Consider the following 16,835-nt stretch of genomic DNA (forward strand, 5'->3'; position numbering starts at 1 on the left):
TCAGATCTCTTATGAATATATGAATTAGTACAGAGCACAACAGAGTTCATTTGGTTATTTCCCTCCATTGTGAAAAGCCAGTTTCTCTTTTCATGTATAGTTACCCTCAGTAAAAGCACTGTATCTCTTGCTGTTCAGCAAGGTCGATGGTAAGGTGAGCAAAAATCTTACTGTTTTCAAATGCTATAGCTGGAATTAAAAAAGCAGAGTGCAGTTCACCATTTACTTGATAACTACTTTGCTACTTTGATCTCCTGTACTGCCTTCTATATGAAAAGATCAAAACACCTTGCAGTTACTAATTAATCTGTAGACCACTACTGAGAGATTTAGTAGAATTATCCAATTTTCAAGGCTACATCTCTTTCTTTGTAACTGTACATTCTTAAAATAATCTTTAAGGCTTTCATATGAAAATTTGTCTGATACAGACAAGGGAATTAGAATGGGATGAGAATAGTTTCTTTAGTAAAGGTAAAGGTACCCCTGACCATTATGTCCAGTCGTGACCAGAGCAGCGCATGGAAACACTGTTTACCTTCCCGCTGGAGCAGTACCTATTTATCTACTTGCACTTTGACATGCTTTCAAACTGCTAGGTTGGCAGGAGCAGGGACTGAGCAACGGGAGCTCACCCCATTGCGGGGATTCGAACTACCGACCTTCTGATTGGCAAGTCCTAGGCTCTGTGGTTTAACCCACAGCGCCAGCCACGTCCCTTTAAATGTATCTAAACACACGGAAAATCTATAAATTACATCATGCTTTGCCACAGCTATCATATTAACTTTGACAATAATCTACAGCAATTTCTTATAAGTAAACTTAATTAATGTAAATGTTAGTTTCTCGTAGGGAAGCATTTAAGATTAGAATTTAAGCATTTATTAGTCATTATTTCAATGAGCTTCCATTTTTATGAATGGATGAACATCTGTCGTAAATAAGAAAAGTTCACATATTTTGTGTGGTCTTTGACAGCTGCATCAAAGCACAAAATGTGATGCTTTCAAAAATAAATGTGAAGCTCACAAATTACTATTCAGTTGTGCCACCACCCTCCATGTAATTTTGCAATGCTTCTGCTGCTTCCTTTCACCTGCTTTGCTATGTGATTGTTCAGTGTCTTCTGGCCTTGACTGTGTCAGAGGCAAGGGGTGAATAAGCAGCAGGAATGGTGAAAGCTGTGTTATTGCACATTCAGGCCCCATGCTATGGTACTGAAGATGTTGCTCTTGTCTTTTTTCCATTGCCTTAAAGACCCAGTACTCATTTTGGATTAAGAGAATCAGACAACCACAAGAGAAGTTTTTATAATGCTATCCTGCATTTGACGCATACTACAGTGCCATGGCAGACACATGCATGTCACTGGTTCTCCAATCTTATCCCTTTAAGAATATAAAAAGGGAGTGTGAGAGCTTCACCTGTACAGAAGCTATTTGCACTGTGTTGACAGATGATAGAATTTCTTCAAGCTCCTCTGCTTGGGAGGGAAGCAGATGAAGTTTTATAGAGTTACAAGCTTGGTGGATCAGGGGAATGCTGTGGATGTAGTGTATCTTGATCTCAGTAAGGCTTTTGACAAAGTCACCCATGATATTCTTGCAGAGAAGCTAGTAAAACGTGAGCTGGATAAGGTAACTGTTAGGTGGATTTGTAGTTAGTTGACTGACTGAATCTAAAGAGTGCTCACTAATAGTTCTTCATCATCCTGGAAAAATGTGGCAAGTGGGGTGCTGCAGGGCTGTGTCCCTGGCTCATTGTTGTTCAACATCTTTATAAATGACTTGGATGATCTACTCATTCTGTCTGCAGATGACACCAAACTGGGATGGGTAGCTAATGCTGCAGAAGACAGAATCAGGATTTAATATGACCTTAACAGATTGGATAACTGGACCAAAATTAACAAAATGAATTTCAATAGGGGCAAATGTAAGGTTCTGTTCTTAGACAGCAATAACTAGCTGCATAAATCTAAACTAAGTACATGTGGAAAAGACCTAAGGATCTTAGTAGACCACAAGCTTAACATGAGTCAACAGTGTGATGCAGCAGTAAAAAAAAGAAGAAGTTAATGCTATTCTAGGCTGCATCAACAGAAGCAGAGTGTCCAGATCAAGGGAAGTAATAGTACCTCTCTATTCTGCCTTGGTCAAATTACACCTGAAGTACTGTGTCCAGTTCTGGGCACCACAATTTAAAAAGCTGGAACATGTGCAGAGGAGGGTGACTAAGGTGATCAAGGGTCTGGAAACCAAGACTTATGGGGAACTGTTGAGGGAGCTGGGTATGTTTAGCCTGGAAAAGAGAAGACAGAGGAGATATGATAGCCATCCAGGGCTGTCACCTGGATGATGGAGCAAGCTTGTTTTCTCCTCTTCTGGAGGGTAGGACCCAAACCAATGGCTTGGGAGATTTTTAAGCAGAGGTTGAATGGCCATCTGTCATGGATGCTTTAGCTGAGATTCCTGTGTTGCAGGAGATTGGGCTAGCTGGCCCTTGGGATCCCTTCCAACTCTATGATTCTAAGTTTGGTGCTAAGGTGTCCACTAAAGTGTTCAGGTGAATCAAAAATTGCAGAATGCCTATAGCGGGAGCTTGGCATTAAAGATGTGAAAATAAATACTGTTGTTATCTCAAAATACCCTCTTCCAAGTTTCCTATATCAATAGAGCAATAGTAATACACACTTGGAAGAGATACCGTTAGACATCTGCTCCAGTGCTTTACAACGTGCTGAAATTCTTACCTAGAGCATCCTTGGCAGATACATCTCTGGCCTCTCTTTAATAATCTCTAGTGATAAAAGTTCCATAATTTCTCACAGCTGTTTGATCCTTAGTCCATCTGGCACATTGCAAACCTTGTTCCCTCACAGCCAGCCTGTTTGCATGCTGCTGGTGCTCAATTCAGTTGTGCCCCGCTTTTCTCACAATGACAATGGGGAAAAGTTCCATCTTCTTCATGACAAACATTTGATATATACAGTTTTAAACCTGTTCTACTAGCTCCACTTAATCTTCTTTCCCCAAGCTATGAATGCCTAGTCCATTCATTATTGTCCTGGTATAGCGCATATTCCAAAACCTCTGCTGCTATTCTCTGGATCCTCACCATGCTGACAGCATTCACATAATAAATGGATATTCACATTCTAAATCAAAGTCGAAGCGATGTGATGCTCTAAAGAAAGCCTTCCCTTGTCTGAATAGCAAGTCAGTAATAACTATCTGTAGCTTGGAGATACAGTTGTTCTGCAGATGCACTTTGAAATGGTTGTGGCCATTATATGAACATTAGAGTTGATAAGTATGTGGCTTTTGGTAAGTTCTGTCCTCTTCTCATGGTTTCTTTTCAGCAGTGAACTAAGTAATCAGAACAGTATATAGTCAGGGAAAACTGAATAACAGGGGAAATGGGGAACTTAGAAGAGATTCTCTCTGAAACCCATGTTGTAACTTTCTTCCAGATATAAATAAAACCATTGATCCATTCACTATTGTAAATGAAGGCCAGTGTGTTGTGGTGAATAGACTTTTGGGAGACTTGGTCACCACCACATATTGACTTCTATTCCTTCCCTGCTTTACTCTCCCTTCCAAAGTTAATCCTCCTTCAGTTCAGATTGCTTGAAGCCAGTAGGAAACATGTATTCCTACAGCCTGTCTAAGCAAATTGTCAGCTTGCTGGGAAGAGGAAGAGTTAACTTTTGATGGAGCAGGAAGAGAAACCTCCAACTTTCCGCTTGCCTTTCTGTCCTTTCCACTATATTTGTATTCTTTTTTTACTTGCCTGTTTATTGATCCTACCACCTCTAATTGCCTCTAATCCCTGTATCTCAAAAGGAGGTAAATCTACTGACTTTTTAGCATCCATCCACTACAAAAAGGGGGCAGATACTCTGCAAAAGGACGTATTGAGGGTAATAACTCCAGAAATCTAGGGAGAAATGTATAACAGAGCTAGTATTTAAGCTGCATGCTCCTGTAGAGATAATATTCATATTCATCCCTAGATAGCATTTTTGTTCTACTCTATTCTGATTCTATCCTTTTTTTAACTATATAGGGTTTTTTTCTGTCTAAAATTTGTAGGCTGTCTGCCATGAATCAAAACCTGAAATGGAAGTGGTCCATGTCAGGCTTCTGCATCTAATGTCTCTTCTGCTGTGTTCAGCCATTGTAGTAACCATTCATTAGTTATAACTAGCTTTTCAAATGTCAGATCAGCAAGCTGAAAATTTATTTTCCCTCCCTCCCCTTGCTCACTTTCTCTTGCATTGTTTTCTTGTAGAACGTGATGAATGTGACAGCGGACAGCACAACTGTGATGAGAATGCAATCTGTACTAACACAGTCAGGGGACATAGCTGCACCTGCAAGCCTGGATATGTGGGGAATGGGACCATCTGCCGAGGTGGGTCTGTTTCTCCAACAACTTGATAAAATGAGTATACACTATTAATATTCCTTGACAGTTGCCTAAGTTCAGCCTGCACAAGATGCTGGGCTGTGTTAGGAATTCACTGTCTGATTTATCATCTGGCAACTATTGCATGCACAGACATTATGAGAATTGATTTTTGCATAATTTACTACTCAGGAAAGGTATTCTGAGGCACTTAAAATACCTTTTGGTTTACTGCTCATGAATATGATTATTTACATAGATTATTAACTCTTTTCATTGTGGTATAAACTGCATTTTTGAACTATACAGTGTAATGGATCCCACAGTTATCTTTTGGGGTAGGTGCATGTGGATTTTAAGCTAGAATAACTGTCTTTTAAACAAGATCCATGTGGCTTTTAAACTGTGACCATAATTTTCTTTTATAGTAGAGTAAGCTGCCAAGAACCACTGAATATGTGGAGTGGTAGACAGATATGATTTTTGTTCTTGATGCAGTTTGCTTTATGGTGCATTAATAAACTTGTCTGCGTTTCTGAGATACCATTGCTATTGTAGGTTCTGAGTAGACTATAAAATATACATTATTCAACATCAGTTTGTATACAATAACATGGTAGTTTGTGGAGGATTATTAAATAAAGATGAGACTCTTCAAGGAAGATGGCACCACTCACTGATCCAGTAGCTGGGAAATTACTACAATACTCAAAAGTTATTCATTGTGGAATTTATTCTTTTGCTTATTATTATTATTAAGAAAACTGCACCTAAAAAGAACTCTTAGATTGCAGTTCCATACCAACTCACCTTACCTTCCTTACTCAGTGGGAGTTACTTCTGAATAGACATTTATCGGATTGCGCTGGTAAAATACCACGGAGGCAGTCGCTGTTTCCTGGCTTTAAAACCATTGGGTGACATGCTGTAAATTACTTGCTTTCATAATGAGTCATTTAGGACAACTGGCACAATTAAGATTCCAGGTGGAAAGGTTTACCTAGACGGTTATCAACTGGCTTAACCCCCCCCCCCCCAAAAAAAGCAGAAACTTGATCGGGCAGAAATTTTTAGAAAGGTACAGGAATTGGTCCATACTCCGTCGAATATGGTCACATTTGAAGGCAACATAGATAACCAACCACTCTTGAAATGAAACTAGATTTTGCACAAATGATTACCACAAAAGTTGTTTTCAAGCATTTACTTGAGTATACAAAAAAAGTGAAACTAAGGGCTGGGGAAGGGGCATATGTGCAAGAGTCCCCAATCACATGGCTGGTCATCCGACCTTTGTGCAATTTGCATGAAGGTTTGAAGTGGAGTTTAAAATGCATTTGTCTGAGCACGCTTAGAAACTCTTATTGCAGTTGAAGAACCTGATAAGACAGGGCTTCCACTAATGGGGAAATTTCCTGTTTTACTTATTGTGAGTTCATATAAATTGTCAAACACCATTTTTGTGGTGACCATTTGTGCAAAATCTAGTTTATTTCAAGAGAAGTTGTTGTAGATAAGTCTTCAAATGTCACCACATTTGGTGGGTAGACAATTAAGGAAGGTTATGCATTTGTGTGGCACAATCTAAGTCAAAGTATCTACAGTGCTGAGATGGTGGCCTAGACCAGGGGTAGGCAACCTAAGGCCCAGGGGCCAGATCACCTCCGCCTAATCACCTTCTAAATCTGGCTCACGGACAGTCCGGGAATAAACGTGTTTTTACATGAGTAGAATGTTTCCTTTTATTTAAAATGCATCTTTGGGTTATTTGTGGGGCATAGGAATTTGTACATTATTTTTTTCAAAATACAGTCCAGCCCACCACATGGTCTGAGGAACGGTGGACTGACCCATGGCTGAAAAAGGTTGCTGACCCCTGGCCTAGACTGTGTTTTAAATGAAAGAGTTGGACTTGTGCGTGCCATTTGCCTATGGCTGCAATCATTAAAAAGCCATTTTTCCAATGGGTCTCAACCATTGACTGTGGTAGAAGGATTCTAAGATTTAGCCAAGTTGACTAGAATGGAAGCTAGCAAGATTGTGCTACTGTATGTAAGTAAAGGTAAAGGTACCCCTGCCCGTACGGGCCAGTCTTGACAGACTCTGGGGTTGTGCGCCCATCTCACTCTAGAGGCCGGGAGCCAGCGCTGTCCGCAGACACTTCTGGGTCACGTGGCCAGCGTGACAAGCTGCATCTGGCGAGCCAGCGCAGCACACGGAACGCCGTTTACCTTCCCGCTGGTAAGCGGTCCCTATTTATCTACTTGCACCCAGGGGTGCTTTCGAACTGCTAGGTTGGCAGGCGGTGGGACCGAGCAGTGGGAGCGCACCCCGCCGCGGGGATTCGAACCGGCGACCTTTCGATCGGCAAGCCCTAGGCGCTGAGGCTTTTACCCACAGCGCCACCCGCGTCCCGCTACTGTATGTACTTAGACAATATTTAGAGATTATTTCTATGACAGATAATAGGATTCAGAATTACAAAGATAGTGCATTTGCGAAGAAACATTTTACCCACAAAGGTATATTAATGTGCTTTATGGTTTAAATTCAGCATGTACACACCCCTCTCAAATAAGACCTTCATTTTAGGTCATTGTTCTAGGGAACAATCTAGGCAGAGTTAAGCACTTGCAGCACAATCCTATTCATGAATATGTGAACATTGCATTGAGGTTAGTGGGACTTACTCTTAAGTAAGTGTGTATAGGATTGCCATCTTCATGTATTTCAGAGGGTAAGCTTTGAGCCAGGGGTCGGCAAACTTTTTCAGCCGGAGCCCTGTCCACTGTCCCTCAGACCTTGTAGGGGGCTGGACTATATTTTGAAAAAAATAAATAAATGAACAAATTCCCACAAATAACCTAGAGATGCATTTTAAATAAAAAGACACAGCATTCTATGCAAGAGCACCAGGCAGGCCCCCAAAATAACCCAAAGATGCATTTTAAATAAAAGGATACATTCTACTCAGATAAGCCATCCCCCCCCCCCGACTCTCCCCTCCCTTCCCCACAGCACCAGATGAGCCCCGGTGGCTGCTTACCTGTGTCTTCCGAGCAGCAGGGGCTGACAGCGGCGGGACGATGAATGGCGCATGAAAGGGCTCCGGAGAGGGGATGGAGGGACAAAGCCCAAATTGAGCCTGCTTACAGTGGCGGTCACTCAAGTGCTAATGCTGCTGCTGTTGGCACCAACAAAGCCCAGCCCCCTTCCTCTCGGCTCTAGGCAGGGCAGGGAGAAGCCAGGAGAAGGGAGGGAGGAGGTGCCGCCAAACATGCGCGCTGGCGCAGCCCGAATGATCTGATCCACATGGCGATTCCTGGACCGTTCACGGGCTGGATCCAGAAGGCAACCGGGGCCGGATTCGGCCCCTGGGTCTTAGTTTGCCTACCCATGCTTTAAGCACATGCTTAACTCCATCACTGAAATCAGTTGGACTTTAAGGTGCTCAACATTAGCTGTGTTGTGCCCCTAGGTAGTAGTAACAATGCTGTGATTAAATAAAAAGGATAAAACTGAGAATAAACCTATTCAGAAAACTTGAACAGTAACAAGCCATAATATTTCCCCAGTGAAAAGAACAAATTAATGTACAAAAATATTGTATAGTTTTCCATGAATACTGCACACTAAAGCTTTTCACAACATGATTAAGGAAAAGATTCTGTGAGACGGGACATATGAATTATCAGTAAGGAGACTGTTATAAAACTGTGTTTGAAAAACGAACACAGAATAGACCCAAGGGATATTAAAAAAGTAAAATGCGTTAGGGAAAAAGCACTTTACAGTTGCATAGAAAGGAAACGAAATGGGCAAGTTATGCCTGATAGAGATGAAAGGGGCTGATACTTCTTGGCTCCTCTTCTGATATTACTTAATCTTGCCCATGTTGACTTGATGCCTCATCTCTAGCTGAAATGAAGCTTAGGGACATGCAACTACATTTGCTCACACCAATCCCTTCTTACCTTTGCCCTCCATCTCTCTTTTTGTTGTTTTTATCCTGCTGAAGAAATAAAGTAGATGTGATCTGGAATATCCATGATCAGGATCTTCAGATAACATGAGCACAGTTGTACTGAAGAATGTGAAAATGACACAAATATGGGAGGTGACCATTTTTCCCTGAAGCACCTCCATCGGAGATGGGTGGACGAGTAGTGTTTTATTAGTTTCACAGAGAGAGGGGGGAGAAGGAGACATACAAGTACCTTTATGAGATCTGCTGATTACCTCCAGGGGTGTTACCTGTCCAGGTTGCAGTGCGACATCACCGTCCAGCCATGGAGCGAGTGTGCTTCTTTGCTTCATGCTGTGGCACAACACAAAGGGAACCATCACAAATGGCAGCAAGTCAAGACTTATTTCATGAACTCAAAAATATGCTTGCCCTAATAAAAGAGAATGCAAGAATAGACTATACAAATATAGTACTTTGAACTTTTTCCTGTTCAAGATTTAGCTGTCTTATTTATTGTTAGAAATGAATTATCATCAGTGTCAGGCAGTGACCTTGATGGGTTTTCTTTTCTGATTGTAGCAAGGCTAAATTTAAGTGAGTTTTGTATATTCATTTCCAGAAAATATTTATTTTATTTAATTATTTACTCAGCTTATTTCTTCTGCTAAAGGTATCTTCAGTTTAGTGACCTTGGATGCTCCTGCTTTCTACTTGTGTCATTCTGAAGGTGTTGGGAACAACAACTGTAGCTGGTGTAAAATTTGTGTGGATTTGTCATCCTTATGAAGATGTTCACTTGAAATGTGCCTGCTTAGCTCATATCTTCTATTGAAACTTGTAATTCCACTTCATGTCATACTGGCTAGGATTTATAGGCTCTTACGATAGAGTTTCAACATTATGACAATAGACAGTATGCTATATCTTTTACAGCAGTTGTCCTACTTTTTTGCTGACCCTGTTTCAGACATCCAAAAGTCACCCAATACTGAAGAGGAGAAATTGCATGACTGCATCACACAGCATTTTATTCTACTGTGACCAATATATGGTCTCTTCAACCTATGCAGACATTAGATAGAAACACACCATTTAGCCACACAATTGCAGGCATAAGTCCCTGATCCCCAAAACACACAGCAATAAATTAACATGCCTTAAAGTCCATGGAAGCTTCCCACTGCACCTTACCTGAATGTGCATATTTTAAAGATTTTGGTGTTAGCATTCTAGTTCCCCATCTATTTGTCTTTGGCCAAGTTCACTACGGTTCCAGAGACAGGGCACTGCTCATGCCTTTTGGACTTGTGCTTGCCCAGTCTTTCATTTATTTTATTTCCAACATGATTTATATAATATAACCATCAAAATGTCTAAGCGGCTTGCACACTCTTACCATTTTTGTATACCTCTGGGAACCAGTGTTTTATGTGATAATGCACAGAATTATAATGCACATAGAATCATAAAATTGTAGAGTTGGAAGGGACCACAAGGATCATCTAAGTCCAAGCCCCTACAATGCAGGAAGCTTTTATCCAGTGTAGGGCTCATGTGTATCTAAGTGCAGGGCAGGCTTATAATGTTAATTATGGCAGGTTTATTCAGGCAGCTTTTTTATTTTTTAATTTTTTATTTGCCCTCATGCTTGGTTTTCCTTGGAGTCAGTGGGCACAAATCAACCCCTCCAACTGTGAGTACCTCTGAGGCAAAGAAATGGGACTGAACAGCTAGAACTTTCTCAGTCAGTGATGGAGTCCAGTACTTCTTTGCTGACAGTTAGCAGTTCTCAGGCTGAGGCAACAGTTCCGACAGAGGAATTCTATGGATAAGAGAGTGGGGCTGAGCAGCTGGAACTTGCTCAGCCCAGGATGGAGGCAAGTACAGTGGTACCTCTAGTTGCGAACGGGATCCGCTCCAGAGGCCTGTTCGCAACATGAAAAGAGTACAACCCGCAGTGGTGCGTCTGCGCACGCGTGGGTTGCGATTTGGCGCTTGTGCGCATACGCAAGCGGCGAAACCCGGAAGTAACCCTTTTCAGTACTTCTGGGTCACCGCGGGACATAACCTGAAAGAACGTAACCTGAAGCAAACGTAACATGAGGTATGACTGTATTGCTAGTTTACGTCCTGCTTAGGGAACTGCATAGTCAGCGTTCATCAGACCAGGCCAGCAAAGCACCGCTGGCAAATCCTCAAAACTTGGTTGGTTTAATTCTGTATTTAATATGAAAACGTCAGTCCTTAATCATTCATTTAAAGCATTTTACCCCATTCTTTAGCTGTAAAGGTTCCTAGAATGGCTTACAGGTCAATAAAAAGCAAGGCAGTTCCTTGAGCTTACGATCTAAAAAAACATGATGCAATAACAACAGAGGAGGGAGGAAGAGGGGGAAATCTCAGGCACTGGTTCTTAAAGTTATAAATATGCTGTAACAAAAGGCTGGGATACAAAATGCTCATGGAGAGGAGAATCCAAAGCATATGGTCTCTCAGCAGAGCTGATAGAGTGGCTCTGATTCATAGCATCTCCCTCTCCTATCCTAGCAATGTAATGCTAGGGCAAAGAAAAAACAAAGAGCTTGTTTCTCATCAAAGCTGATAGAAGCTGCCTTTTCTGATGGGTGCATTTTAAACCAGATTCTATGTCCTTCCCAGTTTTCCCTCGCCACAACATGTCATCTACTATTATTTATTAATTTGTAAGATTTCTTAAACCCTTTCATTGAAATGATTTTAAAGGCAGCTTACAAAGAAACATGTAGTAATGTGATACCCCCTCCAAATTCATAGACACAATCTAAAAGTTTGCTCAGGGGTCAGCAAACTTTTTCAGCAGGGGCCTGATCCACTGTCCCTCAGACCTTGGGGGGGGGGCGGATTATATTTTGAAATAAAAAATGAACAATTTCCTATGCCCCACAAATAATCCAGAGTTGCATTTTAAATAAAAGGACACATTCTACTCATGTAAAAACACGTTGATTCCCAGACCGTCCGCTGGCCGGATTTAGAAGGCTATTGGGCCAGATCTGGCCCCTGGACCTTAGTTTGCCTACGCATGCAATAGCTCATAGTACATTAGCTGATGGATGGGACTAGAATATGCTTACTTTCAATTCTGAAGTCCTAAAACAAATAGAAGATTGAAGATAGTATTCTTTCTGTCAGGGAGTGGAGATGCAGAGCGTGGGGACAGGCTGGACTTTCCTTGCAGTGATGTGGGTCCCCTGTCCAAGGTAGAAGGGTGCTTCCTTTCTGCTCCTGGTTCCAGGGCAACAGGATAGGCATCTGCTGTAGGACAGCATCTACTCTCACCACGTGTAAAACTATGCAATATCTTTATCGTTTACATGATACACAGGTTAAAGCAAAGGTTTAAGGTACAATTTTCATAACTCCAACTCTTCTGCTAAATTGAAGGGTTTGTTTCAAATCCTATAAACATCAGTCTTGGGAATTCACCCGCAGGGATCACAGCCCAGTCCTCAATGTGTACTTTTGGCTTCCTTGCACACTTTTGTGAAATACTACAATGTGGATGCTTTGTTTTCTGTAGACACAACCTTTAGTAGAAGGGTGTTGCAGAGGATACATTTACAATGACAGTGGTCCACTGTAGGCCTTCCTGGGGTTTGTGTGATATTTTTACACCTCAAAGGACTTGGAATTCCACTTCTCTGTGTTCCCAGAGGGTATTTTGCCTTCCCTGGTCCTTCAGCAAACCATGATCATCTTTAAAGACTTCTGTCTTGCCTTACATGTGGGGAAGACAATTTGGGTGCCCTGGGTTTCATTCTTCCTTGTACTTCAGCTCACATGTTGGAACGGAAGTTGTTAGTTCTCTAATTACGTAGTGGAACTCAGGTTTATTAGTTCCCATGGTAAACTTTTTAGAGAGGTTTCATTTTTTAATAGTTTTTTCTGCTAGGGATAGAGGAGTGTTTCTTGGTTTTTCCAGTCTAGTCTAGAAAGGCTAAGGCGTCTCTTTCCATTGAGAGGTCTTTCAGAGGGAGTAGATAGTCTAAAGACTTGGAATGCTCTCTGAGAAACTCAGGGTGCTTCCTAACTGTTGCTGTTCTGCAGATGGGATTCAGTCACATACCAGCAATAATTGCACAATTAAAGTGGATTTGCCACTTGTGATGGGGAAATGCACTGGAGAGTGTGGGATAACAAGTGCTTGATGTCACATTGTATAACCTTCCTGCAAAATTGGAACAAATGCTTCGTAAACAGTAAATGTTGTTGAACCTCCCAGAAAACTCTGTGCAAACAAATTGTGATGAGTGTTCTATAAACAAGTCGTGGAAGCAACTTCAGAGAGGAGAAATTCACTGTAAGAAACTTCCCTTTTTCAGTAGGAGAACAAAAAACAAAAAAAGTATGGAGAATTAATTGCTGAATTGTAGAACAAGTTATATCTTGCTGTTTCCTGGGGATTTTGTTGTCATACACAAACAGATGGTGTGAACATTTTCATACTGTTAGATGGAAGCCAGAACAGTCAATTAATGCAATTGTACTGTTCTGGAGACAAGATGGGGACAGGTGAGTATTTCCTGTCTTAAAAATCTTACTGACCAAATTGCATTCTTAAATCTCTTTTAGAGCAGAAATGTGGGGATCCTATGCATTTTAGGAACACCACAAATATTATCATTTGATCGATTCTCCCACCCCCATCCCAGTTAGTTAGGTTGGAAACTGAAGTGGAATCTCATGTTTACAGATTTAGTTATTAGATAACACTTTTGGCTTCAGGTTTGCTTAGATTTAGTTCAATATTTGAAGCAGACTTCAACTGGGATATTTTGGTATCACAGGACTTTTAGTAAAGCTCATTCCTATGGATTCTCATGAATACTTTTGTAGCAATGAGTTTGCAGAGGCAAAAGTCCAATATAAAAATTGAGTGTTAACTTGACAAGTCAAAATTTAATTGTGTGAAAGTCACCTCCCGCCCCCCCCCCCCCCAGTATTATATGATTAAACATTCTCAAATTTCTATGCTCTTGTGAAATATTCAGTTAGGAAAGATTTGATTCTTTTGTTCATCCAATACATTCCAGCTTCAATCCAGAACTTTGAAATACTATATAAGTTGGCATATATTTTTAAAATAGCAATAGCCACATTATCCAGTCCCGTGTACATAATATAAAGAGCTACGTACAGTGGTACCTCGGGTTACATACGCTTCAGGTTACACACTCCGCTAACCCAGAAATAGTACCTCGGGTTAAGAACTTTGCTTCAGGATGAGAACAGAAATCATGTGGCGGTGCAGCAGCAGCGAAAGGCCCCATTAGCTAAAGTGGTGCTTCAGGTTAAGAACAGTTTCAGGTTAAGAACAGACCTCCGGAACAAATTAAGTACGTAACAAATATCTTATTGCTTAGTGGGCATTTATTTTTTTCATTTTCTGACTTTTTATTCCTTGTTTTATTTTTGTATTTATTTAAAATATACCAAATGTCAGGGGCTGTCAACAGGTGACTGCACTCTTCAGCCTTCTTTGGCCTCAACACAGCCAAATGTAAACATGGCCTATCTGGAAATTGCCTGCCATGGTGGCAGGAAGGAAATAGGAGTGCCAGCCCCACCCTTATCACTATACTGGGGAGCTCTGACTCCTGTTTGCTCCACTCAGCAACCTCCACTCCCTGTCACACATTAACCCCCTAGAGTTTCCTCCCACTCCATGCAACTACTAAACCTCCTTTTCACCATCCTAACCCTGTTTCTGAAGCCCGTTGTTATAACACATCTGTAACTTTAGGAACTGGTGCTTCTCCACTTTGCACCCCCGTTTTCACCTTCACTTCATCTGCATGCCTCCCTCCCCTGTACCCCTGATTTTATTTTCACCCCATTACCATGCCTCCTACTCCTCCATGTTTTTCCAACCCCGTTTTCCCCCTCCATTGACACCCCATTTTCCTACCTCCTCTTTCCTCCTTTTTTCAACTCTCCTTTGCACACAGACCACTCCATTTCCATGGTTCCTCCAGTCTCCTATTCTTCAGGCCATTTTGCGTGCACGCGTTATGGAATGTGTTCTATATGGTAAATAGAATGTTAAGAGCAAGCCTGTCAGTTAGCTTGTTCAATTAGAGTAAATTATATTCAGTTGTTGGATATAGTACAAGCATGGGGGGAGGTGCTTGTTACAGAAGTATCAGCTCTAAATTACTTCATTGAGTCTTGGTGTTCATGCTGAAGGCAACATGTGATACCCAGGAATGAAAGACATTGTACGAAGGTACTATGGAATATTTGAGGGCTCTACATCCTTTATCTCTCTCATGTGAGTCATTTGAGGAAAGGGAGTACAATGAGTACAGCAAAAAGGGAGGGACACTGACATGTTCCCTTTCATTTTTCCCAGTTCCCTCTTCTTGCTTCTCTACAGCACTGCAACTGCCACTTTAACTCAATCTACTTCCATCTGCTCCCTCCACAATTACTTCTCTCCAGTTTTCTCCTCCTGGTCACTAGAGACCTAAACTGTCTCTCTCATGCACATACCTTCCTCCCTTATTCCCCCTTCATTTTTCCACATGCCATCCAATTCTGCCTGCCCCTTCCCCAATTCCACCCCCACAAGCAAAAGGACTAAACCAACCACAGAGAGACCCTTCTTCCCCTCACCAATGCATTCCCTTAAGCCTCCCCCTCCCATCATTTACTACAGACATGAGTCACCTCCTTTTCTTCCTGCCCCCTCCTCTTTTCCTTGCCTTTGGAACAATGGAAAACAGCCAGTGAAAATAGGGTGAAAAAATGAATATTCAATGAACAGTGAAAGGGATAAGAAGCAGCCTTATAACTGTGACAGGCATTTGCAGGAAGACAAGAAGACTTGCAGGATTCCTGTTAGCAAATCCTAGCAAATCCCTGTCTTAGCAAGTTTTCCCCTTGCTGCACTGGTATCCCTGCAGGGATGTCAGAATTTTGAAATGCTTCCTAGATTAAATATATTTTCACTACGTATTGTTTTATGTTGCTGTTGCTTAATGATGGCAAGAAGTGGTCTATTTATCATTGGTGGAGCTATGTCAATAACACTTGTAAATTTTACCTACAACGTTGAAGAAATGCAACAAACCTCTCATGTTCTGTTGCAAATTTGAGAGCTGGAGTTACTCATATTTGGTGCTTTAAACTGAAAATAAAATAATTACACATTAAAAAGGCAAGAGATTTAATGTGAATATTTTATGGACTGTGCCTGAGCTCCAAATTGTGATTTATTTATTTTTAAGAAAGACCTAATTCAAACCACATATAAAAATGTTGAGTTTCATTGCTAATAAAATATGCTAAAGAACATGACTGCATTTAATTTCAGGACACCTGGCATGTTATAGCCGCCTCAGAATATTACCCAATATACCTATTACATTCTTATCACTTAATATATTTCTCTGACATTTTTACCACAATATGCAAAGGCAGTTTTTGAAGATACCTCAGAACTCCTCCCCTTTCAGTTTTCTACGTGATTCCTATAAAGACAGGACAAGCAAACAACATTTTAATCATTTATGATAAAGAATATGTACATTTTTTGCACATTTTTCATGTCTTTATAATGCATTGTTCAGCTGAAATGTTTCCTATGACTCAGTGCTCGAAAGTTTGTTATATTTATTCTTAGAAGTTGTCTGTTCCAATATATAGCACAACCATTATTTAGCTGAGACGTTTAAGCACTTTCTTTCATCCATTTATGTGATTTGTGATGGCTGCACAAGGTTGAGGAAAAACTTCTTATTTAAACAGAATTATGCGCACCTCCCAGCTAGTAGCACAGCAGTTTTTTAAACACACATTTTAAAGTTTGTGGTCATGCCTCATTTGGAAAAGATTTGTTCTGGAATGTTTTAATCCATGCTTTTTCAATGCCCCTTTGGCATATTTAATGAGGTTATGGGTATAGACACGTCCCAAAATTAGACAAACTTGGTATGCAAGGAAATGGAAAAGTTCCTGTTGTGTAAAAGTGGTTTCTTTCAGCATGATTTATAAAGTAGAACTAGGAAAGCTTGCAAATATGAATTGATTTTCTCCCATTTTCATTGACTAGTACACTAATAATTTTTCTTGTGTTTGCTGAAATCATTATTTTTTATATTCGGGGTTAGAGGCTGTAAATGTTATGTAATCAGAGAAGTTATTGAAATCCTGCATTACCATCTCTTCATTGCAAGTCCATAGTTCACTAATCAGCTCTATTCAGTCATGTAGATGCTGCTCATTAAACTTTAGTAATTATATGTTTTGGAATGTCTGCGAGTGTTTTTAGTGAGAGATTCTTATGAATCAAAGGTAATTATGTTGGAGATATCATTTATTTCTCGTTATGATGTGGGAGGGGTGTTCAATTTTTAATTTTTTTGCAGCTGTCATGAAAGAAATCGCAATACTGCTATGTTTGTTGCGGATT

At 40.8% G+C, this 16,835-nt stretch overlaps 1 protein-coding gene across 5 annotated transcripts in view; it reads left to right on the forward strand.

Moving 5' to 3' along the window:
- Positions 1-16,835, forward strand: part of NELL1 (neural EGFL like 1) — a 381,897-nt gene that overhangs the window by 246,555 nt on the left and 118,507 nt on the right. For all 5 annotated transcript variants that reach the window (XM_028729018.2, XM_077929586.1, XM_077929598.1 and 2 more), the window contains one exon: positions 4,300-4,422. In XM_028729018.2, coding sequence (XP_028584851.2) covers positions 4,300-4,422 — 123 coding nt within the window. The remainder of the gene's footprint in view (positions 1-4,299; positions 4,423-16,835) is intronic.

Source organism: Podarcis muralis, chromosome 1 (assembly GCF_964188315.1).
Source record: "Podarcis muralis chromosome 1, rPodMur119.hap1.1, whole genome shotgun sequence".
Taxonomy (NCBI): Eukaryota; Metazoa; Chordata; class Lepidosauria; order Squamata; family Lacertidae; genus Podarcis; species Podarcis muralis.